Source organism: Alternaria rosae (assembly GCF_020736505.1).
Source record: "Alternaria rosae strain MPI-PUGE-AT-0040 chromosome Unknown BKA58scaffold_1, whole genome shotgun sequence".
Classification (NCBI taxonomy): Eukaryota; Fungi; Ascomycota; class Dothideomycetes; order Pleosporales; family Pleosporaceae; genus Alternaria; species Alternaria rosae.
In genome coordinates this window covers 738,032-761,310 of record NW_025763570.1, presented here as the reverse complement: position 1 = coordinate 761,310, position 23,279 = coordinate 738,032, and the positions used below count along the sequence as shown (strand labels likewise).

Sequence of the window (23,279 nt, the reverse complement as noted above, 5' to 3'; positions counted from 1 at the left end):
GGACATGGAGGATCTCACACCCACACACAGTCAACATCGCTTTGCCCACCACAATTCCATCATCGCGCCTTCCTGCCCCCCGTGATGCATGTGGTATGGTCCGAGCGCCCTCTACGTCACTTTCATTCTTGAACACCATTCGCTCGTCCACTTCCACCCTCCCGAAACCTACACACGTCTCACCGCTAAACAAAGTCATGGCGGTGCCGAGGAATTCTTTGCGAGCCTTTCTTACACACGCGAGAGGCGCTCTCCGGAGCGCTATCGAAACTAGCCAGAAGATTACGTTCGTCATTGGCAATGAGTCTGCGGGTGAGCATGACTCCTACTCCACAATGGCGCTGCGTACTCATGAAATACAGATCTTGATTCGATGTCATGTTCCATTCTGTACGCATACCTCCGGTCCATGTCGCCGCCCAAAAATGCCTTTAGCCCACTTTATGTACCAATCACGAATATTCCATCTTCCGATATTCAGCTACGGCCGGAATATCTTGCCGTATTCAAACACACCAATATTGAGTCGAAGCACTTGATCACGTTGGACGACCTTCCCGCTTTGTCAGACATACAGTCGAAGCTCGCACCTGAGAATACCAAATGGATCTTGGTAGACCACAATGCTCTGCAGGGCCAATTGGGAAAAATCTATGCAGAGCGTGTTGCTGGTGTCATTGATCATCATGACGACGAAAAAAAAGTACCAGAAGACACAGGCGACGAGCCGAGGATAATCGAGAGGTGTGGCAGCTGCACTAGCTTGGTTGCAAACTATTGCCAGCCATCATGGGACATGGCTTCCGCGTCTGCCTTGTCTTCAGGGGCGGCCCACGCACAGGGTGACAGCATGTCCAACGACGCTGCCTTTGTCAAGCGCTGGGATGCAGACATCGCCCAGTTGGGCCTGGCCAGCATTCTCATCGATACGGCCGATCTCAACGACGAGAACAAAACGACCGAGCATGATCGTAACGCTGTCGAGTACCTGGAAGCTAAGATCATGCTTTGTCCCCCGCTGGCTGCAAGCTTCAACCGCGCCAGCTTCTACAAGGAGATCGACGCAGCAAAGAAAGACATTGGAAGCTTAAAGCTGCAAGACATACTTCGGAAGGATTATAAGCAGTGGGACCAGGGTGGCCGCAAGCTCGGTGTTAGTTCCGTCGTAAAGCCTATAGAGTTCCTTCAGAAAAAAGCTGGCGACGAAGCAAGTGCTCAGGCATCCGACGCGTTCCTCCAAGCGTTGAATGAATTTGCAAGGGAGCGTGAATTGGACATGTTTTCCCTGATGACCACGTCGTCGGGTGCAGATGGGCAATTTCAGAGAGAACTGTTACTATGGGCCTTCAACGATGGCGCCGTGTCGGCTGCCAAGATGTTTGCCACGAATTCAAAAGATGAGTTGGGATTGGAGGATTGGCAGGGTTCCGACGACATTGACAGCAAGAGCGAGTGGAGAAAGACCTGGTGGCAGCGACAAGTGCAGCACAGTCGGAAACGTGTCGCTCCTCTACTCAGGGAAGCCATGCCTTGACTACGGGTTCTGGGCAAGCTGTGATGGAGTCGCGAAGCCAGCGATCGGGTGCAATGGTGCCGGTAGAGCGCTACGCTGGCGCGTTGGTGTTGGATTAGCGGGGATCGCCACGATTTCGCATGTCTTGCATTGTAGATAGGCGCTTAGCAGCGATTGGGCAGGGCAACCGTCAGCCCAAATGCCGTTGGCACGTTGGGTACGTGGAATGGCCATGGGTACCTGAAGAAGGAGCGGTCTGTATGCGGCAATCGTGTGGCGGGGTATTACACGCGACCGGCAGATGGTGGACGATCTCCGATAGCCACCTGGGCAAACCTGGAGACGTTTCAATGTAACATTTCAACGCCCACGCAAGATATTCTTATCTCGTAATATTACGATCGCGATTGAGATGCCATGCACCGGGATATAGCTGCAGACGCACTGCTACTGCAAACATGCAAAAGGAACGAAGCTCCGCAGCGACTGCAGCGATAGCCCCAAGCAGGAGATGCTGCAGAGAGTTTAGTATGTGGTGTGATGGTGCGGCTCATTGGATGGCGAATGGATATGCATAGCGGAGTGATGAATGATGTCGAGGATTGCTAGGCACTAGGCATGCACTGGGAGATGAATGGGAAAACATGGGTTCACAGCGGTGCAGCGCGATGCTTTGGCGTGCAGCATGTTGCATGGCATGGTCCTTTTTGACAGCCATGCGCTGGCAGCGCAGGGGAAGAAGGCGACTCCACTCGTCGGCCGTCACGTCAGGAGGGCGAGCAGAGCTGCGCGTAGGCGATTAGCTGAGGGGCGTCGTCTGTATTGGCGCTGCAGCTGCAGCTGCAGCGGAGAAGCGTGTTTGAGAGTTTACGAGTTGCTCTGCTGGTGAGGGCAGTGTGCCGTGGTGAAGGGAGGAGGGGTAGCGTTGAGGGGCGGTCGCAGAAGCGGCCAGCAGCACCGCCTAGTCTCTCTATGGCGACATCAACACGGCCAGCACCAGCGGCGGGAGAGCGTCGCCGAAGCTTCCATCAGAGCGACGACGGCGCCGATCCAAAGCGTGCGTTGTCGACGAGTCTCTGTGCGAGGCGGGGATGGCTGGTGTGAGAAGGAGAGGGTCTGAGCTGAGGCACTCGGCGGGCTGGTCCTCATTCGTCCCACTGCGATGTGCTGTTCCTGCAAGTCATCGCCTGGACAGCTCCATGGCGACATGGAGGTCGTGGGCAAGTCTGGCGGTCTGGCACGGCCACCAATCTGAAGCAGCTCCCCCGCTGTATTTCGCACACGGTATGCGCTTTCCAGGCGGCTGGCGGCTTCGCAGTAGTATGGGATTAGTCGGGGGCCGTTGAGCTGCAGTCGTGACTTGTTGCAGGGACTCGAGGACGAGGCCCAATCACGCTTCTTTTGCCTCGCTTCTGTATCATTACCACCTAAAGAGTCAAGACGCGCCAGCGCATACGTCGAGCGCTGTGGAGAGGGCGCGCCCAAAGCAGTTCTTCTTCTCCCAATACCATCGCCCCATCTGGCAATGCCGTAGAGGATCTCTGCTACCTTCTTGAGGTCCGCACCTTCCGTAGGGCTTCCATGGGGCTCTCTCATGGCGACATGATGCGACGAACCCAACTCACAGCCTCGCCGGCGCAGGCTGGCAACACTCCGCGTAGGTGCCCATATCCCTCCCCGTGCTGGAGCGCGTCTCCGGCCAATAGCTGGCGCGGGCATCAATGCGCTGCTCTGTGCATGTACGATGAGCTGGCAGGCGAACCGACGCTGACTTTCTCGTAGCCGTGTCGCCCACCGTCACCCATGTGTCGTCTCGATGCCACACGCCCTCGTACACTACTTCTCAAGTCGACGACCCGCCCGCTGAGGCTCCGCCCCGGTCTCAAAGCCCGCCCAGGTCGCCCTCACCTCGCGCTCCCAAACCACCACCGGCCACCATGGGCAGCCGACCTGGCGGAACACCAGACGTCCACGCCGACCGCCATGGCCATGGCCACCAACAACTCCAGCGCCCCCAGATACCCGCCTCCATGTCTGCCCCCGCCGGCCGCCTGCCGCGCCTGCTGCCCGCAGACCTCTCCTCCTACACCGACTCGTACCTGCCGACTGCAGCTATCCCACCGTCCGCGACTTCCCTCGCCGAGCTCGCCCACCTAATCCGCCTCCAGGGCTACCAAGAGCAGCGCAAGACGCATGCCCGCGTGCGCCTGCACCGGTGGCTAGTCTCGAGCGCCCTCTCCGCACGTCTGGTACACTGCGGCGAGCTGGCCTATCGCACGCTGGTCGACAACTTCCGCTCCGACGACAAGAAGTCGTTCGCCTCCCTCTACAACGCCCTCAACGACGTCCGCAACTCGTGCGATGCCACGCGGCAATATGCCCTCTTGGAGCCGGATCTGGAGTTTGGCAAGTCCAAGAACTTTCGGAGCGAGAAGCCCCTCTCTGCCTCCACTTTCCTCAATGAAGTCCCGTCCAAGATTCTGGACAACCTTCTAGATTTCATTTCCGAAATCCGTACGAACCCAGAATTTCTTGCTGCTCGTATTTCCAGTCTTTCGCAGCAAGAGCTCACTTCTCTTACCTCTTTCCGTCAGACCATGGACCCGATTGACTCGGTCATGTTTGCAAACGCCCGTAGCCGCAACGCTCCCTCGCAGAAGGCCCAACAACAAGGAACGAGCCCGGTAGAACGCCTGTTATCTTTCCAGCGCCATGATCCGCTGTCTGCCCTCGTTTACACCATCTTCGCTAATTCATCGGGACCCGACTCGGCAGAAGACCTTCGCCGCACAGATGTATGGGCCACTGTTTGTGCTAAGCTGATCAAGAACAACAACCCCAACTTCATCCGCACAGTGCTCGATGTCTGGGCAGGCATGCGAGAATGGCCCGGAAAGACTAACTTGGAGCTCTATCTAATGCAAACCCTCCAGGATGGCCAGTTCCTGCTTGAGAAGCCCGAGGAGCAGGCCGCACGACCCGGAATGCAAGCGACCCCGCGTTCCAGCAAGGACACCATCGCAGCAGACGAGTTCTTTGACAAGGCTGTCAAGCGTCTGTTCGAGGTCGTTGACGATGAGCCCAGTGCCGGTGGCATCCCGGAAGGAGTACTGGAGATTGGAAATGCCATCCTTCGAAAGCTGGAGGACGAGAAGAGCCTGCGCAGGGCTTCGCAAAATTTCTTTGTTTCACGTTGGCTCTTCTCCACCTTCCTCATGAACGCCATCATCCATCCCGAGGCATGTCTACCCTTTCTGACACAAGTACTGTAAAGCTAACACCAAACAGACCCACGGCATCATGATTGGCCACCACATCAGCGAGCATGCTCGCATCAAGATTCTGAAAGAGGTCGCCATCCGAGCACAGAAATACGTCGTGAACATGACCTACAATTGGTATGTCGCTATTAGTAGATCAAGGAGTGTCAGCTAACAAGATTGTAGGAAGCAGAAAAACGAAATCCTCCCAGAGATCCGCACACACATCGAGAACATCCTCGCTCGGTTCAAGCACACCAAGACACCCTCGAAGCCTATTCTGCTACCCGCAAAGGCCATTACATCACCCAGAGAAACTGTAGAAGTTCAGCCATTCATTGTCCTTTCACCAGCCGACATTGTCACCTTGGTCAATGCTCTCTTCCCGGAGCGACGCCCATCATCCAGTCACATGGACAATGACAGCCAGCGCCGTACTGGTCTCGCTTCCTCTGCTTCTTCCATGTCTGGAATGTCGGTTCCATTCCGCAATGCCGCCGCTTCCGTGACTGACGCAAGCTCTATCCTGAGTGCCAGTGCTTCTTCAATGACCAGCGACCAGACCTCGCGCGAGCCACTTCTGGACAGCAATCCGGCATCCGCCGAATCGCCGACAGAGATGAAGCCTGCACCAACAGAGCAATACGGTAGACAGCTGCGAATGGCATGCTCTGAGATGACTCGCCTCCTAGGTTTCGAGGCCACATCAGGTTCTTGCCATCCGTGCGCAGAGCGATGGGCTGTCCTTTACATCTCCGCCGATGGAAAGCAGCTGAAGCCGCGTATGCGCAAAGATTTTGACGATGAGGATGAGCACGATGAGGACTCACCAGACAGTGACAGCAGCGACGACGAAGAGGGCGGGAACAGGTTCGATCTTGGCAACGACTACCACCAGCTGAAAGAGGCAATCGCCAAGTTGGTGGAGGAGTACGAGATTCCCAAGGAACTTGCGCCCGACAGCGAATCAAAGAACTTCAGCAACAGAATGACGACCCGCAAGAGCACTCGTGGACGTGGCCCAGTACGCAACGTCAGCGAGAACCTAGGATCGCGCAACCCATACAATTCGACCCAGAGCCAGAGCCAGCTTACAAACATGATTGCCAGCCAAAGAAATGTCTCATCACGGCGCTCACCACAATTCCCGAGAAGTCACAGCAACCCGCAAGTCGGCGAGAAGCAAGAAAACAACTCAGTTCTGGTCACCATGCTTGAGACCGCAATGTACCAGTGCCAAGCACGATCCGATTTTGTGAATGCGCACATGTACTACAAGACATTGCAGAGTCTGAAAAGACTTAGCTCTCCAACACTGGTTAAGAACGGCTACGCGGCCCTCCTTAACTACTTCTCCCGCGGCCCGCGTGACCTCCTCAGCAAGGCAGCCAATGCCATTGAAGAGTTCGAGGCCTGGTTCGTATGGCTCAAGCAGTCCCAGGAGCGATCAGATGGTATGGTCGAAGAGATGATGCTCACATTCAAGAACCTTCGAGACAAGATGTGGTACATCACAGATGTCCGTACTTCCAAGCCGTATGACGACGCCAGGAACGTTGCGCTTGCTCTCAAGATCATGGACCAACAGTCTAAGATGCTCAACGTCAGGGGCCCTTCAGGTTCCCAACCGCGAAACAGCAATAGCTTCTTACGCCAGAGCGAAGCTCAGCTGGTTGATCTGATGTCAGCTTCTCAAGACTTCGGTGGGCCGAACAAGCTGTCAGACGAGCAGTCGCAAATCACCCTAAAGTGGCTCATGCAATACAGCGTGGAGAACTTCTGCAAAGGCGAAGAGCGAATACATCGTTTCTGTCTCGAGGTCGACAAGTGCGTCACCAAGGTCATTGGCGAGGGCGTTCTTGACGGGCCTGTGCTCTGGGCCAGCGATCTCTACAAACGCGACCAACAGATTCTGGAGAGTGGACGGCAGAAGGGTGACCTATTCCTGACTGGTGTTGGCACTCTTTCCATCGCTGGCGACGAAGAGTACGAGACTCATGGCCGACCTGGTTCTCGTAGCCATGACTTCTCACAGCGACCAAGTCAAGGTAGTCTGCGCGCCGCAGCTAACCGGAACGGATCTTCAAGCTTCGACCAGAGCCCCTGGGGAAGAAATCCCATGGACGCCCCCGACTATTTCGGCGGGTCTTCACCCGTTCATGCGATCGATTCTATGGCTACCTTTTGGTCACCGTTCCAGACCCAAGCGCAGTCTCCTACCAACGCCACAAGCATCCGACCACGTACCGCATCATCCTCGAAGGGTACGGTGATGCTGAAGCAATCTGCAATGGTCAACGAAGACAAGCGCCGCTTTATGCTCGATCTGAAGCAAACACTCACAGGCCTTCTTTTGAGTGACCTTGGAACAATGGTCTTCGCCAACGGGAGCGAGACAGATTCATGGTTCGGTGGTGATCTACTTGACGACTGCTTCGAGCGTAGAGATGAAGAAGAACGGAAACGCAAGAAGCAGCTCGCCAAGAAGAGCATGAAGAACATCCGGAAGCAGACACTGCCCGATCAACGCAATCTGCCGCTGGAGACGCTTGGCCGTAATGAGCGTGGAACAGCGGCTCCACCTGTCGCAACTTTCCAACACGCCAGTGCATCCGACGCTCACCAATCTGCTGGCGAGCAATCCTCGACTTCCAGCGACGCGACTTCGCGTTCAGTTGGCAATGCCACAGCAAAGAAGGCTGGGCTACTCGATTTCCCGTACAACGTTGCTTTCCGACGGCTGTTGGGCAGATTTCAGACACATCCCAACCCATTCTCCAAACTGCATGCACTATATGAGCTGGAGCTGCTCATCATAGCATCATTGTCTTCTCGAACGGGCCGCTCGTACAACAACCGCAGAGAGACTCTTCCCCCGGTTCCTCAATCACCCACCCTTGGCACCATGCCAGATCTCAGTTCTCGTGAGCCAGCTACTCAAACTTCTCGTGCACAAAACCTCGAGGAAGCCATCGCCAACTGCGAAGAGCGCCGCTCTCACAGCATGAGCGTAGAACGCGTGAGCAACGCGTCCCCTCTACCTCGCAACGGCGCTCGCTCTCCGGTTGGACCTCCAAGCACAGACATGATCGTTGAAGTCATTCAGGGCCTCTTCCGCGATGCTAACATTCGACCCAAGACACTGTTCCGGGACTTGCAGTACATTGCGTCTTTTGTACCCGCACAGATGCTAGACAAGACGGCACGAGGCAAGGCATTCTGGGATGTCGGTCTCGCTGCTCTTGGCCTCAAGCAAGACGTCTGCCGAATCATGGTAGAGCTCGTCGATGAGGTCATCACCCAGAACTCGAAGCGTGATGCAGGCAAAGTCAGCAGTGGAGCTGCTGTCGAGAAGGCTGGTGCATCGTCCACTACACCAGCTCCGATTGAGGAACCGCTATCCAAGTACACCATGGAGGATGCCGGGCGCATGCTTCTCATCACTGCCAAGGAGGGCGACGCAGTTGCCGAGCGTGAGCTTGCGATCTTTTACCTCACATCGCCCGAGCTCGTTCATCGCACAGTTCTGCCGCTCACCAGGCCCAGCGAGGTCTTCAAGACTGAGCTTCTCAACCGCGAGAGGAAGGCGTCGCAAGATCCCGCCCGCAGCGATCCAATGACCATGTGTGTCGCGCAACACTGGATGGAGCAATCCATGAAAGGCGGTGACCAGCTTGCCGCCAAGTACTTGCGCCAGCGCAGTGAGCTCGAGAACATCAACCCGAGCAGGGCATAGTATGTCTTTTTCCGCATTTGGTGTTCGACTCTGCATTGATACCCCCGATCCGTCGACCTATTCTTCGTTACCAGCAACACTGCGCAAACTTTTATTTATGCATTTCCGCCATGCGCACAACATCTTTACGGCCTCTATACAACCACGACGGCCGGTCAAGCATAGCGAGGAGTTTCCCCATTTTATGTCTTTCACATTACCATCAAGGTTTTCGACTTTAAGCAAGCATGATTCCCCCTGTCGCCTTGATCTTTTTTTACTCGCGTTCTAGTTTATATCTTCTTCTTCATAACCTTACTTCCTTTTTAAACCCGGCGCAACATGAAGGCTTCGACGATATATGACGCTTGTAGATCCACGGAAAGGGTACATCGGATGGGATACCAAATATACCAGGGGCTTCTTCGGGAACTATGGAGCTTGCGCGTGGTCAGTGCTCCACTGACTGTCTTCCTCGGATTGTTTTCCCCACGATGGTTTCTATATTCATGAAAGTAGGCTTCTTCAAGGATACGACAACGAATCTCCTTGGACATGAACAATATCCTTTTTTGGGCTGGTATCTGAATGTTTACATACCATATAGCGTAGATTTCTCTAGCTGCTGGGTAGTAACCGCATTGGAATGGATAAATTGTGCAAAAGTACTGGGCTATGTGAGTTAGTTGAAGTGATGATGATGGAGCGATCGTGATGATATGCAAGAGGGTGTAACAATAAGTTGGCCGCTTTGTAGAGTGCAAGTGTCAAATACGAAAGACTGAATACACTGACTATCCTACATCAACCAAACCTAGCTACCACAACAACCCCAAGCACACTACCAACATCTCCATTTCCTCGCTATTGGTACGTATCTCACACGAAACACCCTCCTTCACACATCCCTTCAACTCCCGGGAGCTGCACGAGGCGAACCCTCGGGGCTATCCTCCCAGCTATCCTCCGCATACGCCTGATACCGGTAGACGGGATCGTCGACACCAGTATCGTAGCTCGAAGATCTACCAGCTACTTTTGGGCGCATTGGCAGACGAGTAGGCTCTTGGGACGACAAGTTGCGATGAGCACTTGGTTTGGCGGAGAAGAGTTTACGACGCGCAGAAGAAGCGGCGGCCTTGGGAGCGGGGATTCTGGTGGAGTTCTTGAAGGAATTTACGTTGGGGGGCGGAAATGGAGACGAGGATGAAGGTTGCTGCGCGGTCTTGGTGTATTGGACATAAATGTTTGCATAGTTCTCGTTCTCGTTCTCGTTCTCGTACGCATCGGTCTCCTTGTTCTTGCTCGCGTACGCAGCGGTCTTCAACTTCTCGCGCGCGCGTTCAAGTGTAGATGCTAAGGCGTAGGCCTCTTTCAGTGGCTCTGTACTCTGCAAAGCAGGCAGCCTTTTGGTAGCTTGGTGGTACTCGTCAGCCAGGTTTTGATACTCATAAGACAGCCTCTGATCGTTGACAACTTGGTTTCGTGCCTCCTGTGTGCTTTCTCGGCCGTGGAAACGGAAGGGGTCGAGCTCAGCGGCCATCTTTTGGTTGGATGGTGCTCCTATGCGCTTGAAACCTGACTTCTGCTCTTGGCGCGGTTTCTTTCCTTGTCTAACGGGGGTCTCGTGGTGCAAAACAACAGGTCGTAGGTCTTCTTGGTGGACTAGCACATGAATGGCTCGAGGATCAGGCGAGGATGTGCGAATTTGAACAGATTCCTTTTTAGCCTGAGAAGTTCGCTCATGGAGGAACTTCGCATTCGGTCCACGTACCATGCGCAGGCCACTGGAGCTGTTGCCTTCGAATCGTATGATGTCGTTTTTAAGCAACGTCTGTTCGAATTTGGTAAGTGTCTTCAGGAATGCTACGAAATCGTCATTGTTTGCAAAGGTAGCTCCATGTAAGGAGACGGGTGCGTCGGCCTGGGCTCTCACACGGTACTGGCCAAAGTGTTGATGTTGCGATTGCTGGATCGGAGAATTGGAAGGAGGTGTGTCGGCTATGCGAGGAGCGCGGCGTACCGGAGTGGAGTCATGATGGTCTTCGGCATGAGCTTGCGATTGTGGCTCTGCGGGTGCATTTATAGCATTGACGTATTGGGAAACCAACTCTTCTCCTCCTTCGAAAGCGATAACATCCCACACCCAGTGGAAATCGACTGGAAAGCCGAATTCATCAAATGTTGGAAAGCCATGACCAAGCTTCCACGCGTGCATCTCCAAATCGTCAAGGTACCGCGAGCCTTGGAGCCAGTCGCTGATGATACTCCGCACTTTAAGATTATTTTGGTAAACGGGACCGCTTGATCCTTTTGCAGGATGTAGTGGAGTTTGTTCTAGGTATGCAGCAAGTGCTTTTAGATCCTGGGGCGGCATGGGTTGTCGGGAGTCCAAGTCGATCGGTAGCGTGAAGTAGAGGTCGGAACCGCTTGGAAGACGCACGCAGTGCGCATCGGGGTGTGAGATGAAGTCGTCGCAGCGCTGAACGCTGGCACGTAGAAAGGAAGGCATGTCCCGGGATGGTGAACGTGATTTGTACTAGGTTGAAAGTTGTTTTGTCAAGTTGCTGGTGTTTCGACGATTTGAGGGTTTAGTGGATATGGTAGCATAGGAAAGGAAACGAGGACTTATATATCTATCATATGTAAAATTTCACTCTCGCGAAGTTCCTACTCTTGAAGTCCGGTAGTTTGGATATTGAACCGTGGTGTTTGAAACCAGCGCACCAAACCTTGGAAGACTTACTGTGATCACTCGTTGGGCTCTGTGCCTGTGCTGGCATGAGAGATTCCATAGACATCGCTAGCGATTGAAGCATGAGTACTGTCGGCTGTTTATTCAGAATGTTTGTGAGTCTTTTCATTGAACAAAGTAATCTTGTATGGGTGGGATATCGATTGCGGACGTTGTGAATGGCTCGTCGGCTCTACATTCAGTATCTACCTGCGCAATTTCGCTTTTTAACTCTGCCACATACGCTCTTTCAGCGTCTAGGTTCTTACGTGGAGCCTCGTTAGCATCGTAGACGAGCGGTTATAGGCGCAACGCTCAAACATGAGGTCATCTCTGGCGCGTGCGCGCGTGCACGCCTGCAAAGTTGTGAACTTTGCGCACAGACCTCCCGGCTGGCGTGTTATCCGATATCTTGGCTCCAGACTTTTCCCCGGTGTCTTTGCACCAAGTTCTTCCCCGATATCTTGGTATCGGGGGACATGTCTTTGCATGCATACTGGAAGCCCTGAGCTTTGTCCAGTGACCTCTCGGATTACCCATAGGTGTCGTTCGGTCCTTCCATCAAATTCTTTTCCTCTGCCTTTCTGCCGGTTGATCTCTCCGCATCGCCGATGCGTTCGACACGTTCGACGCGGTGCTATGCGAGTCTTGCATATGTACCGGAACAGTCTTTGCTGTTCTGCAGCGTTGGCGACTGGTGTTGTGTGTCGCTGCTGCCGGTAAGATGATGTGCCCAATGCCTCCGGTCTCGACTTGCTACATCCGGCAACTGCACGTAGCTGCTTCAGTCGCTGGTTCATCACCTCCCACTCCACCGATTCTCATACTCGCAATTCGTCAGTTTGCTGCCTGGTCGCTCAGGTATCGTCGTCGGTCGTTTCGTCGTCAACCATGATGACGTCTTCTCGGTAGTCTCGCTTCATCCAGACCTGTGGAAATGTCAGTACTCGGCATCGAATATTTCAGAGGGGTCAACACTCACGCTGTGATCCTCTACAGGCATTTCGGAAAACATTCCTTTGATAACCTCGTAACCGGGAAGCGCGTTGGATGATCGAGCACGTCGCTTATGGGCTACCTCTGACCTTGCACGAGGCCTCTTCCTTGGGCCTTCCGATTGCTTCTGGTTTCCCCTGTCCTCCTTGTCGGTGCCATATGCGATGTCATTGCTGTCGTTGGGCGCCACCCAACGAACATCCCCTTCAATCTTCCTCCGCTTGCTTGAGTACGCTTTAGAGGACTGGACTTCCCAAGTACCGACATTCTTGTCTATCTTCCTCCGTTTGCTTGAGTCTCCCCTCGTGGAATGACTCTCCCAAGGATCGACGCTCACCTTCGATGTCGCGAAGTTGAACTCAGAAGGCTGCATAATTCCTGGGCCGTAGGACATCTGCAGCCACTCCATCACCACTTCGCGATCACGACTATCGCTCATGTAGCCGTTGTCTTCTAGATCCGGACCTTCACCCGTCACTGAAAGGAAGCCAGACTCCTGGTCCCATGAGTTGCAATCGTGGACTCCTGCTTCTTTCGCCTCAATCCGGGCTTTCTTGAGCGACCTCTCCGCTACACCCAAAGAATAACGGAAATTGCCCCCTACCTCGAGGAAGTGTCGACCGAATCTTTGTTCTGCATCCGCTCTACTCATGCGTGAGTTGATTGAGCAGAACTTATCCAGCTTTTCATCAAACGTTTTGTAGTGCTGTTCGAACTTTTCTTTCCTCTCCCAATAACTCTTCTCACATCGCTCGAGCTTTTTTATGGCCTGCTCAATCTTATCCCACTGTTCTTTGTAACCTTTGGCATACGAATCTTCGTGGGGAAGTGTTTCTCCGGCCTCCTGTCCGATTCCGACTGATTGCACTTCATCGACTGTCCGACCACCAATATCGACACCAGCTTCTGATCTAGCCATATCCTGCACCTCTTGCGGGTCTTCGACGTGGATAGCAGAATCGTTTGTTTTGCTGGATGGCGAGCTACCCCTGTCTTCCACTGGCGGGTTCAACGTTGTATCATTGTCGTCAACAGCGATATTGATGGACTGGGCCTCGGCTTGCTGGTCAAGGCAGGCAGCATTAACGACAATTTTATGGATGTCGGGTTGCGAAGCCTCTAAAGGCTGGTTACGGGCGAGAGATTTGCCACTTTCGATCTCTTGGGCGGTGCCTGGCGAATTGTTCGGCTGAACATTGTTCACCTCGGGGATACCACCGTCTTGCTGTATCTGCGCTTGCTCGTGCTCCTGTACCAGATTCTCCACTTCTCCCTGCACGCACCCGGCCTTATGCTGCTCTGCTATGACCTCATTCTCTTTCCCTTTTGGCAGAAGAAAGGTATCCTGGAGCTCCATTACGACTTCAGCAAATGAGCAAAGATTCTCATTGTATTCTTTCGTAAGCGACTTGACTAATCTTTGCATTCCTCGTTTGGTCTTCGCCGCTGCGTCGCGCTCGCGCAATAAGATCCTCAGGCAACGTTGCTGGACTTTCGATTTTCCGCTTCGATGTTGCAGTTGACGATCTATCCTCTCGATAGCCGCCTCTTTCCACTGGATTGTCGACTGAGCGTTTTGTTCATTCGCCTTCATCATCGCAATGTCCGCTTTGATCGAATCCGACTTGGATCGGAGCTCTAACATCGTTTCGTGTTTGCTTCTTCCGGACTGGACGGAGGTGATCAAAAGCTGGGTATGCAATGACGAAAGTTCAACGTTAGATACAGTTGGCTGGCCTCCAGCGCCGCTACCGGTACGTCCATTGTCGCGGGGGGCATTGCCTTCGCGGTGACGGACGAGAGGAATATAGCTCGCTACCGCCCTATACAGGCTCATAGCGGTCTTCAAAGCACCCTGGGTGGTAGACATGTTTAGTCGCTTGTCGTATAATGCAAGCCGGATGTTGAGCGGAAGCGTCAATCGTCAGATTATGCAAGACGTCAGGCTTGGATATCTGATTCTCGACGAATTTAATAGTAAGGCGAGCAGGTTGTTGTAGGATGGACGGTCACGGAGAGAGAGCGCACGATTGATTACGCAAAATGCTTTGCAGGCTAGGTGAGCGTGGAAGGTGCGTGGTTTCCATCCGCCGCCCTATTCACTATGTAACGCTAAGACTTCGCTCATGCGTAAGCTATGGCCATTCCCACGAGCGATATGATACCACCCGACCGAAGCAGTACCAGCGATACTCTGTAGTATACAAACTCAGCTAACTAAGATTTACTACATCAGCGCGAAATCCTACCCTGCGAAGACCCAAGATCCGACGCCGACCAAGCTGAGTCCTCACTAATCTAGGTGGCTCGACCAGCGGCGTAAACTCCCTCTCAGGGCTTTGTCACACCGCCCGCTCCGCAACTGTGCATCGGCAGTCAAGTGTGCCCACGATGTTGTCTACACGAGAGGTCTCTGAACGAACTGGCCGGCCCCTGCGGAGAGAATCCAATGAAGGACGATGGAATGATCACACCCCTGTCGATAAAGATGAATACGTGAGAGGCACGATTGTGAACTTCCCTCATGTGGTCCTTTGCGAGGCGAAAGACCCCAACGCTGTCCTGACGCAGTTTGGCTGGTTCTGTTTCAAGACTAGATACGGTATCGTAATCGACAACACCACCGAACTTGAGGTTCTGAAGCTCGGCACTGCAGGAGGCAGCGGACCGTCATCGAAGCCCGTAGAGGTCCGCGTGGATTGCTTCGGTCTCAAGAAAGCAGAAGAAACAGTATACTACTGCTGGGACGAGCGCAAGAAAAGCAAGGTCGCCTATGTCCCAGAGAAGGGCGTCTATGACATAGAAGCGGATTGCCCATACCAACCCAAGACGGGCGCCTTTGGCAATATCTTAGATATCATCCACCTTCCGCACGACTCCCGTATTCAAGTGTGCGGAGAGATCGGGGAAGACATTCTCAACGCGATTCTTAAGAAGCGCAATCGAAGACTTCTACAGAAACAAAGCATGAGCACCCCCAAGGACATGTGGATTGAGGAATTGGAGGTCCGCCTGGGCAAGGACAAGCATACTTACCAAGATGCAGACGACAAGGTCCACCCAGAGCAGATGAAGCAGGATCAGCAGCCCAGTCGGAATCGCCAACAGGTGACTCAGCCCCAGGTATGTCCTCGAGTATCAGGTAGTTCTCAAGATCAAAGCTGACAATGTTCTAGGATCATGCCGTGCAAGGGCGAAGTGTCAATGGAGTCTCGCGGCGCCGAGCTCCTGACAGTGATACCACGATGAGGACGGCCCCTACCAAGCGCGCAAAGACCGATTTCAGCATGACTACACCTGTCTCAACGTTGCGAGATAGACCACAGATCGAAGCGATCGATCAGCCGCGTGACAATTCGCGACGGCGTGGTCCGCCTTACCATCTTCCGCCTAACCGCGTTGACGGGACTCGACGCTTTATGGGACCTGGCAGCAACGACGGTAGCAACCGCCCCCCGCAAAATGCTCCACAAAAACCACGCCGAGGCAACTCACGCCGAGGCAATTCACGCCCTACTCGAAGGTCCTCTGGGAGCCATGATAACATCACTGAGGACCAGGCGCAAGCCAATGGACGTCCAGAGCCGGCCCCAGGCAACGATGAGCGAAGCACCGAGATTCGGCGTCGGCGCAACAGTGGTACTGATGATCGGTTTGGTAATGATAAATAAAGAGCATGGCTAAGGTCTACAGAGCGTCTTGGTCTTCCTAGCCTCGAGCAACACGAAGGTCGGAGGAAAGCGTGATCTGTTCCTTACACCGAACTGATATTCCTGGCTCTGGAGCTCTGAGGAATTGCATGCGATACCCATGCAAGGCGCTATATACCCATCAAATTCGTGTCCATACGATCGTTGTCCTGAACTACGTTTACTACCCGCTGACCTGCTTTGACTTTGTTACTCAGTGTTCTTCAAGCCACTGCATTGCTATCTGCTCAACCTGCTCCTGCAGCTACTAGCATGATGAGGCCTAGCGCTTTCTACAGCGCCTCACTGTTCATTGGTCAGACTCTCAAATTATGCAAGCCGTATACGTCTGCATAGCCCATGCAGTCAGCAACACGTTGGCACGCGCATCTTCCCCGCTTACATTCAATATGCAGTATTGCTTTCTTATCGCGATCATCACAAACCTCACATAGTCTCCAGGTCCCCCCAAGGCTTGGTCGTACGCCGAGTCTACTTTGTCTGCTGCGTAGTGCCTTCGTAGGTGATATGGGTGCTTGTCGCATATGTGACACGTACTAAGATGTTAGGTCGAGGCGCAAGGAAGCCGTGGAGCGAACATGTCCTTCGCTGTTAACTCGACTACCTACAACTACCAATACCGGCCACTAAATCATGCGACACAGCAGATACGCCTTGTCACGCTTCTGCGTCCGTTGGAGAACGACGATGCTATACGTCTCGACATCAACGTCTTCGAGATTTCGGAAGCCCCGCCATACACAGCCTTGTCTTATGTTTGGGGTCCACCGCCGTCAAATCACGATATCTACATCGCAAACGGAAGACTTGCGATACGAGAAAACCTATTCAAATTTCTCACTGAGTTCGGGAATTGTCGCGACAAGGCGCCCTCGGATCAGCATCTGTGGATTGACCAGCTGTGCATTGATCAGTCAACTACTGCTGAGCGCAACCACCAAGTGCAGATGATGAGCGATATTTACAGCAAGGCTAATTCAGTCATTGCTTGGTTGGGCGAAGGTTCTAAGAAAGCCGACGCATCCCCCAGCATCCTCGCCCAACGCGGATGCGATATGTTTGAAAACATGTACGATGCTGCAGGTGTCTGGAAGCATGTTGGAGAACCAGCGGCATTAGCTTATGTTCTTCACAACGAATACTTTACACGAATTTGGATTGTACAAGAGTTCATTCTAGCGAGGCAGATCAGGGTTCTCGTCAAAGACATCTGGCTGGTGGATGACACACGTGGATGGGAGCGTCGAGCTGACACCCTCGATGACTATTTGCGGCACTCCGTATCCAGCAGCACGTTTAGGCTTATCGGCAGGAGCTCTTTCCGAAGAGCTGGTGGATTCTTCAAGCATCTCGATATATGCGTTGCCCTGGACGATTATGTGACAAATGATTGCGCGGATCCGCGCGACAGAGTCTATGGTTTGCTTGGGCTGGTACGTCTTGTTCAGCGTGTCACAGTTGACTATGAGAAGTCAATCGATCAACTCTATATGAACGTCACTCTAGTCGTGCTTCAAAGCTCATCTCTCAAGGGATGGTGGAACCCAGGAGTACACGATGAGGGAGTTATTCCGATATTGATCAGAACTGCTAATGTGATGGGAATCACATGGTCTCTGGGGACGGATTTTCTTCCCCGGTTATCTCGAATGGGGCATAGTCACAGACTGGGCCGCTTTCATGGCCATGCCTGTCCGATCACCGCAGTGGGCCTTGAGAAAGTCGCAACGACTGGTTGTGAAGTAGATCGATTTTGGTTCGACTTCCAAGGGACAAGACATTTCATCTACTGCGCAAACAAAAAAACGCGGCTGGCAGATGAGACCGAAAGACTGTTGAATGAGGACTGGCAAAAGTATGTTCCTCGAGTACGTTCAGAAAAAATATCGTTTTTCGGGAACGTGCGGAGAAAATATCGTCAACGGATGTCGCTCACTCTTCTTACAAGGGGAGGCAAGGGGAAAGGCAGGAAGTAAAGATCAATGCAAGAGTTCAGACCAACAGTTCACATGCTTATGGTCACGGAATAGGGGTTGCATTCCCGTGACAGCTTTGGTCATACACAGACCACTAATAAACTTGCTCCACATCATTCACTTCTGGTCACACAGAACAGCCTACTTCATGTGACGGGCTCAAGTCCAGACGCTCCGCCGTCAACCAAAAGTCCCTCCACTGGATTTTAAGGAAGAGGTCTTCAGCAAACACCTAGTACGATTAGTAATTACATACACGCTCTCGTGTTCCATGTGAAGTGAGATCTGCTCGGATTATGATGGTGATGAATCATTCTGGGGACTTTTGACCCCTGTTCACATTGTACGACCTAAGCATTGTACTCACGCGCTGTGTGACAAGTGATTTTTAGGGATCTATCTTTCACTATATTCATGTCCGTTACATAACGTTCCCTGCCACTTTGCTCTTCAATGTCTGATCTATCGAATATCGCAGACCCGAAAGCATCACCAATATCCAGAGACCCAGCAACGTATCACCGCGCAGCAATATTAACAAGCATGTCACAACGACCCGACATCGAGCTTTCCGGGATCGCGCCTCAACGCACAGGCGTCCCCGCAGACCACATCGATCCAAACCACCCTTACTTCCCCAATGACGATGAAGCCCAACTGCCCCCTCGCCCATTCTACGAACGGCACTCATTTTTCACCAAGAAGAGGTTCCTCGTCCCTACCGGCACGATACTCATCATAGCCCTACTCATCGCCGCCCTACTTGGCGGCATCAAAATCGGTCTTTCCAGGTGTCCACACGCGCCAGCCCCGGTCTACCAAACAACTACTGTTACATCCACGTCATCACATTCCTCGCCAGAGCCAACGACTATAACAACGACGGTACGTACGACGCCTATGAAGACGCTGCCGTTTGAGGCGCCGGTTCGTCCTACGCCAGTGAAGCCTGTGGAAGGTATCTGTAGTGAGAAGGGTAGTTGGCCGACTGTAGAGGAGTGCAGAGGGAGTTGCTTCGCAGATGGAAAATTAGAGCGTTCTATGTGTGTACCATGGACGGGAGGGTATACGTGCAGGGTCTGCTCGTCTGCACATGCGTAGTCTTTTGAATCTGTTTCAAAGAGATGAGAGAGTTGAGGCCGAGTACATAATTCCGGATACATAGCTATCAAATCAAGCATTCTTTCAAGATGATAGTCGTCGATATCAGTAGCATAGATAACGACTGGAACGTCTCGTATGTAGCGATCTATACCTCGGTGATGTCAGTACACATGATGCAGTGTATTTAGCACGGCTATCGATGCCTTTCTTGCTTTGCAATCTGGTTCAACACTGTGCAGCTACAGTCTTTGGGCATGTGCACTATATAGCTCGTCGTTGGCTCAGTGTGACCTTCGCAAGACCAGCCTCTGTACTTCCCAAATCACAACTATCTTACTACAGAGCCGAATTACTAGCTTAGATTCACATATCCAGAGGTTTATTTACTCGAATCATCTACAACATGCAGAGCCTCGACAAAAATACCGGCCTTTCAGGTACTGGAGGATTCGCCTGCCCGCAAACCCCGCCTCCACTCTACGCGTCAACAAGGGACTCTTTGGAGGAGATTAACGACAGTGACTCTGATGAAGAACGTACGTCGCCCTTCCAAACCCAACGATACCTGCAACACAAGCCAAAGCTCCAACGTCTTTCCCCAAGCACCTCCCGTACCGCCTCCCACCGCCGCCTCTACAAAAGCGTCTCTGGCACAGCGATACTTTTCGCATCGCTATGGCCTCATCCTACTTGCTCATAATCTTAGCTGGCACAGTCACAGGCGCAGCCTTCCTCATAATCTTCTTTCAGAAGGGAAGCTTTTACCCGAAGGCTGTTGCTAGTATGGTGCGCCCTACAAGAACGATGCAGGTTACTGTGACTACCTTCATTAGCGAACGAATGAAAGAGACCAGGACAGCAATGATGACGACAATACAGACAACAGTCGCGATTGTGAGTACTGTAGTTGGCGGACTAGGCAAAGAAATGGGCCCTGTGACGACGACGACGACGACGATATAGAAGGGGTGGCTGTGGCGTATTATTGAGACAAGAGACGACTGTTATATCGGCTTTTCCCGCGAGAGTCAGTGGTAAGAGGTAGCGTGTGTAATGCATTCTGTTGATAGAATCACGGGGTACAACGTGGGAGATACAGAGTAGCTCCGCGCCGTCATTTGGAAACCTTTAATTGCGATACAAAAACTACTTTATTGACTATATACACCTTCGATAAAGATTATACACACCCTATAATACTATAATAAAGCCCCCCACTCACCCCTCCTGCGGTGGGCGTCGTGAAACCCAATCTTCTCCGCACGTTCCAGAGAGATATTTTAGACGCTCCTCAAGGCCTTCAACCGTGAATGAAGCATTCTCCGGCGCTACGAAATACCTCTAAGGAACTTCATGTACGACCGAGAAGGTATCATCGCTATCATTCTTGATCTGCGAAACAAAATAAGCCGGATTGACGACGACATGAACGTGAATGCCGAGTTTGTGTAGGCGCTTCAGCAGTTCGAAGAGCACACGTAGGACTCGTCGGACCTGACGGACCGTCTGAGCCTTCGTACTGTGGCCCATCTCGACGACAAAGGAGATGTTGGCGCCTTTACTGAATTTGCACAGGTACTCTAGATGAGCGAGGACGACTTCACGAACTTCCAAATGACGCTCTGTCACCACCAAACTCAGTCTCCTCATCTTGGGAGGAATATCGAGGTTTCTGCGCTCGTCGACTGCAAAGTGCTTGAAGACCTTGCCCAGTAGCTCGTGTCGAGCGCGAAAGTCGAAGCGGGCGTTTTGATTTATCAGCTCACTTATAATGTCCATGTGCAGTCCGATACCAGTATATTCCTCCTCGAAAGCGTGTCGTAGAGTCGAGAGACCGTTGACAAAAGAGATCTTGTCATCTTCGCTGGAGAGGAGAGTGACTGAGCTTTCGGTCAAAAGATGCCGAGCAATGATGTCGCGTAGTTCCTGCAGTAGTCGTTCATGGACAGCTTCGCAAAAAGGGCGACAGAGAGCCTTGACCTGAGCATCCACTTGCTCGGTAAGATAGTCCCTGCCTCAGCGCTTGCTTCTCGCGAGTGAGCTTCCCCTTGGGGTCCGCTCTTTTCATCTTGTCGAGTTTAGCCGCCTTGTCATGGAAAGCCTCGCTAAGCCTACTAATCGTGTTGAGGGTCTTGTCAATTGTCAGCCTCGTGCACATGATGAGGAGAAGCAAGCCTACCTTTTTGTCTCAATGCGCCAATTGCCCGAGCTCACGACGCCGGTAATGGTCATCACGGCGTTTTGTAAGAGAGTGCTGGCAGTAGACTTGCTCGTCGATCTGATGAGAGGGAAGGTCAGTGGATGTTCGTGGTGATGTACATGAAGTCGCGATAGGTCCAGTGAGCGACGGAAAGAGGTTCTCGGCGGCAGCTTAACGCGAAAGACGTGATAATTGTGGTTGCAAGGACGTGGAACAAAGCTTGGTGTTGTTGATCGCGCACAAACGGACAGCGGGGCAGTGACGGCCCGGCGGCCACGTGGGTGAAGTATAGTGAGAGATACCGTTTGTTCAAGCACAAAATCATTGGGCGTGTCCTCAGTTTGCGCGTCGTCCTCGAACCTCAGCAGTGTGCACTAACTCTGAAGAGACTTTGGCTTCGATGGTCTCAATTGCATATCAGCTGGGAGACGTAAGCTAGATAAAAATTGAGCACTCACTGCCAAACCATGCCTGAATCATTCACAGGCATGCAGTCGGTTCTCTCTAATCCCAATGCATGCACCTCCTCCAGTCGATATCCAAAAGTGTCTACCAAGCCGTGGTATTTTCCTTGGAAGACAACGCTGGCACCAATAACGTAGCCAGCCTTTCTTAGCCGACACAAAGACTCAATCATAGGGGCGGTACCCCCTAAGAGGAGAGCATTTTGGCCATCTTTGAGTACCGCCTGGGGATCCATGTAGTCAAGAAAGATATGTATCGATGCGCCACTTCGTAACTGAAACAGTAGCTCGAGGTCTCGAATTTCTTGTTCCCAGTTTCGACGCGGATACATCCGATAGAAGCCGTGCAGTTCTTTCTTCGGGTCTTTCTTCGGGTCGAACGCCAGGAAATCTGGAGATACGGTGATACAGATTTTGGATATCAGCTTATAACGCGGAGTATATACACAAGGGGCATCTTCGTTAAGAAACCGCCTCTTGTCCACGAGGTTCCACTGTATTATGAAGCTGTTCATGCGGTACCAGACGGCCATCATTCTCGCCAACATGGCCTTTCCAACATACTCGACTTTCCAGTAATGTACGACTTGATGACGCCATGTGTGAGCGTAGATGGGCTCACAAGTCCCTGTCGCCACCACGCCCACATGATCGTGGCCTATGACGCGTTCAATGATCATGTCACACAACTCTGGGGGCAGAGAAATGATGATCTTTTGGCACATGTACCTGCATGACACTTGACCATAGTTGTCGAAAGTTTCCAACTTTTGCATGGCTCGCGTGGCAGCCTCATGTTCTTCAGAGGTATACCGCATTTTGATACGCTGACGGGCCCTGGTAGGTTGCGTTAATGTTAGCCCGGGTGGAGAAGGATCGCCGGGACTTACGCAACAGCCTGTTGATACAGCTTCAGCAGTTGTTTAGCAGTTGTTTCTTTACGCATGACGTGTTTCTATCTTTGTGATAATGATCTGTTTGGAATGCGAAGGCATGATGCGCAAGGACGACTTGACATCGTGCGGGGCTAGGCAGCAGCGCGGGCATCTAGATAGCGTCTTGGCACTGTAACACGCATTCGCGGGGCGTAGATGCCATCACATTTGGATCATGACAATGGCAGCGAGAAGTGATAGATGGTGTGCTTCTTCTATTCATTGTCAACCGAGAGCCTACCGCCATGTTCGACCGGACACTTACATCCACATCAGCTTTGAGCCATGCCCACTGAAAAAGCAACTTCGCGTATCATTGGTCGACCTTTCCGAAACCGATTGATAGAGTGAGCCATCGTTCGGCCATCTTGATGATAGCATGATGCCGGTAGAAAGGCCGTATCCAGCAACCGCCAAACGTGACAGTACGTCAGCTATAGTGGTGGTAACCTCACGCAAGACCTTTCTTTCGTGATATGCATATCGATCCGGTGTCCTTGCGAGTATGGTGTAGCTATGGGGTACAATCACATAGGCATGGATGGAAGCGCCTTGCTTCAACAAGAACAGGTGCTCTAGTCTTTCGAGTATGCGGGTGCGGGATGAGGAGTCGCTCACGACCCCTCCGCCTGATGGTTGCATGTGAGTCCCCACATCTCTGAGGTCGAAGGC

General features: G+C 52.6%; 10 protein-coding genes across 10 annotated transcripts; 6 read left to right on the top strand and 4 right to left on the bottom strand.

Moving 5' to 3' along the window:
* Positions 1-197: 197 nt before the first annotated feature.
* Positions 198-1,534, top strand: BKA58DRAFT_407037 (DHHA2 domain-containing protein; the record flags this gene model as incomplete). Its single annotated transcript, XM_046172004.1, has 2 exons — positions 198-312; positions 363-1,534. The coding sequence occupies 2 exons, from the start codon at positions 198-200 to the stop codon at positions 1,532-1,534; spliced, it is 1,287 nt and encodes a 428-aa protein (XP_046030443.1).
* A 960-nt stretch (positions 1,535-2,494) lies between these two features.
* BKA58DRAFT_395961 (uncharacterized protein) lies at positions 2,495-3,109 on the bottom strand (the record flags this gene model as incomplete). The annotated part of the gene is made up of 1 exon (XM_046171334.1): positions 2,495-3,109. One exon carries the CDS (start codon positions 3,107-3,109, stop codon positions 2,495-2,497), a length of 615 nt encoding a protein of 204 aa, XP_046030442.1.
* Positions 3,110-3,115: 6 nt separating this feature from the next.
* On the top strand, positions 3,116-8,509 carry BKA58DRAFT_303485 (uncharacterized protein; the record flags this gene model as incomplete). Its single annotated transcript, XM_046166973.1, has 4 exons — positions 3,116-3,170; positions 3,296-4,698; positions 4,802-4,915; positions 4,964-8,509. The coding sequence occupies 4 exons, from the start codon at positions 3,116-3,118 to the stop codon at positions 8,507-8,509; spliced, it is 5,118 nt and encodes a 1,705-aa protein (XP_046030441.1).
* An 889-nt stretch (positions 8,510-9,398) lies between these two features.
* On the bottom strand, positions 9,399-11,000 carry BKA58DRAFT_463639 (uncharacterized protein; the record flags this gene model as incomplete). Its single annotated transcript, XM_046174884.1, has 1 exon — positions 9,399-11,000. One exon carries the CDS (start codon positions 10,998-11,000, stop codon positions 9,399-9,401), a length of 1,602 nt encoding a protein of 533 aa, XP_046030440.1.
* A 1,079-nt stretch (positions 11,001-12,079) lies between these two features.
* Positions 12,080-14,088, bottom strand: BKA58DRAFT_395958 (uncharacterized protein; the record flags this gene model as incomplete). The annotated part of the gene is made up of 2 exons (XM_046171333.1): positions 12,080-12,151; positions 12,205-14,088. 2 exons carry the CDS (start codon positions 14,086-14,088, stop codon positions 12,080-12,082), a joined length of 1,956 nt encoding a protein of 651 aa, XP_046030439.1.
* A 521-nt stretch (positions 14,089-14,609) lies between these two features.
* On the top strand, positions 14,610-15,889 carry BKA58DRAFT_395957 (uncharacterized protein; the record flags this gene model as incomplete). The annotated part of the gene is made up of 2 exons (XM_046171332.1): positions 14,610-15,341; positions 15,395-15,889. The coding sequence occupies 2 exons, from the start codon at positions 14,610-14,612 to the stop codon at positions 15,887-15,889; spliced, it is 1,227 nt and encodes a 408-aa protein (XP_046030438.1).
* A 448-nt stretch (positions 15,890-16,337) lies between these two features.
* BKA58DRAFT_415726 (heterokaryon incompatibility protein-domain-containing protein) lies at positions 16,338-17,926 on the top strand. Its single transcript, XM_046172567.1, has 2 exons — positions 16,338-17,361; positions 17,435-17,926. Exons 1-2 carry the CDS (start codon positions 16,507-16,509, stop codon positions 17,507-17,509), a joined length of 930 nt encoding a protein of 309 aa, XP_046030437.1. The 5' UTR covers positions 16,338-16,506; the 3' UTR covers positions 17,510-17,926.
* A 431-nt stretch (positions 17,927-18,357) lies between these two features.
* On the top strand, positions 18,358-19,005 carry BKA58DRAFT_395955 (uncharacterized protein; the record flags this gene model as incomplete). Its single annotated transcript, XM_046171331.1, has 1 exon — positions 18,358-19,005. The coding sequence occupies one exon, from the start codon at positions 18,358-18,360 to the stop codon at positions 19,003-19,005; it is 648 nt and encodes a 215-aa protein (XP_046030436.1).
* Positions 19,006-19,411: 406 nt separating this feature from the next.
* Positions 19,412-19,997, top strand: BKA58DRAFT_395954 (uncharacterized protein; the record flags this gene model as incomplete). Its single annotated transcript, XM_046171330.1, has 3 exons — positions 19,412-19,544; positions 19,592-19,794; positions 19,842-19,997. 3 exons carry the CDS (start codon positions 19,412-19,414, stop codon positions 19,995-19,997), a joined length of 492 nt encoding a protein of 163 aa, XP_046030435.1.
* Positions 19,998-20,349: 352 nt separating this feature from the next.
* Positions 20,350-22,618, bottom strand: BKA58DRAFT_433333 (uncharacterized protein; the record flags this gene model as incomplete). Its single annotated transcript, XM_046173177.1, has 3 exons — positions 20,350-20,934; positions 21,762-22,509; positions 22,563-22,618. The coding sequence occupies 3 exons, from the start codon at positions 22,616-22,618 to the stop codon at positions 20,350-20,352; spliced, it is 1,389 nt and encodes a 462-aa protein (XP_046030434.1).
* Positions 22,619-23,279: the final 661 nt, after the last annotated feature.

What these genes read in the sequence shown, in the direction of transcription:
- BKA58DRAFT_415726 (XM_046172567.1), top strand. Translation starts at nt 16,507, where the DNA reads ATGTCCTTCGCTGTTAACTCGACTACCTACAACTACCAATACCGGCCA. An exon ending in TCTATGGTTTGCTTGGGCTG is followed by an intron (nt 17,362 to 17,434) that starts GTACGTCTTGTT and finishes ACGTCACTCTAG; the next exon opens with TCGTGCTTCAAAGCTCATCT.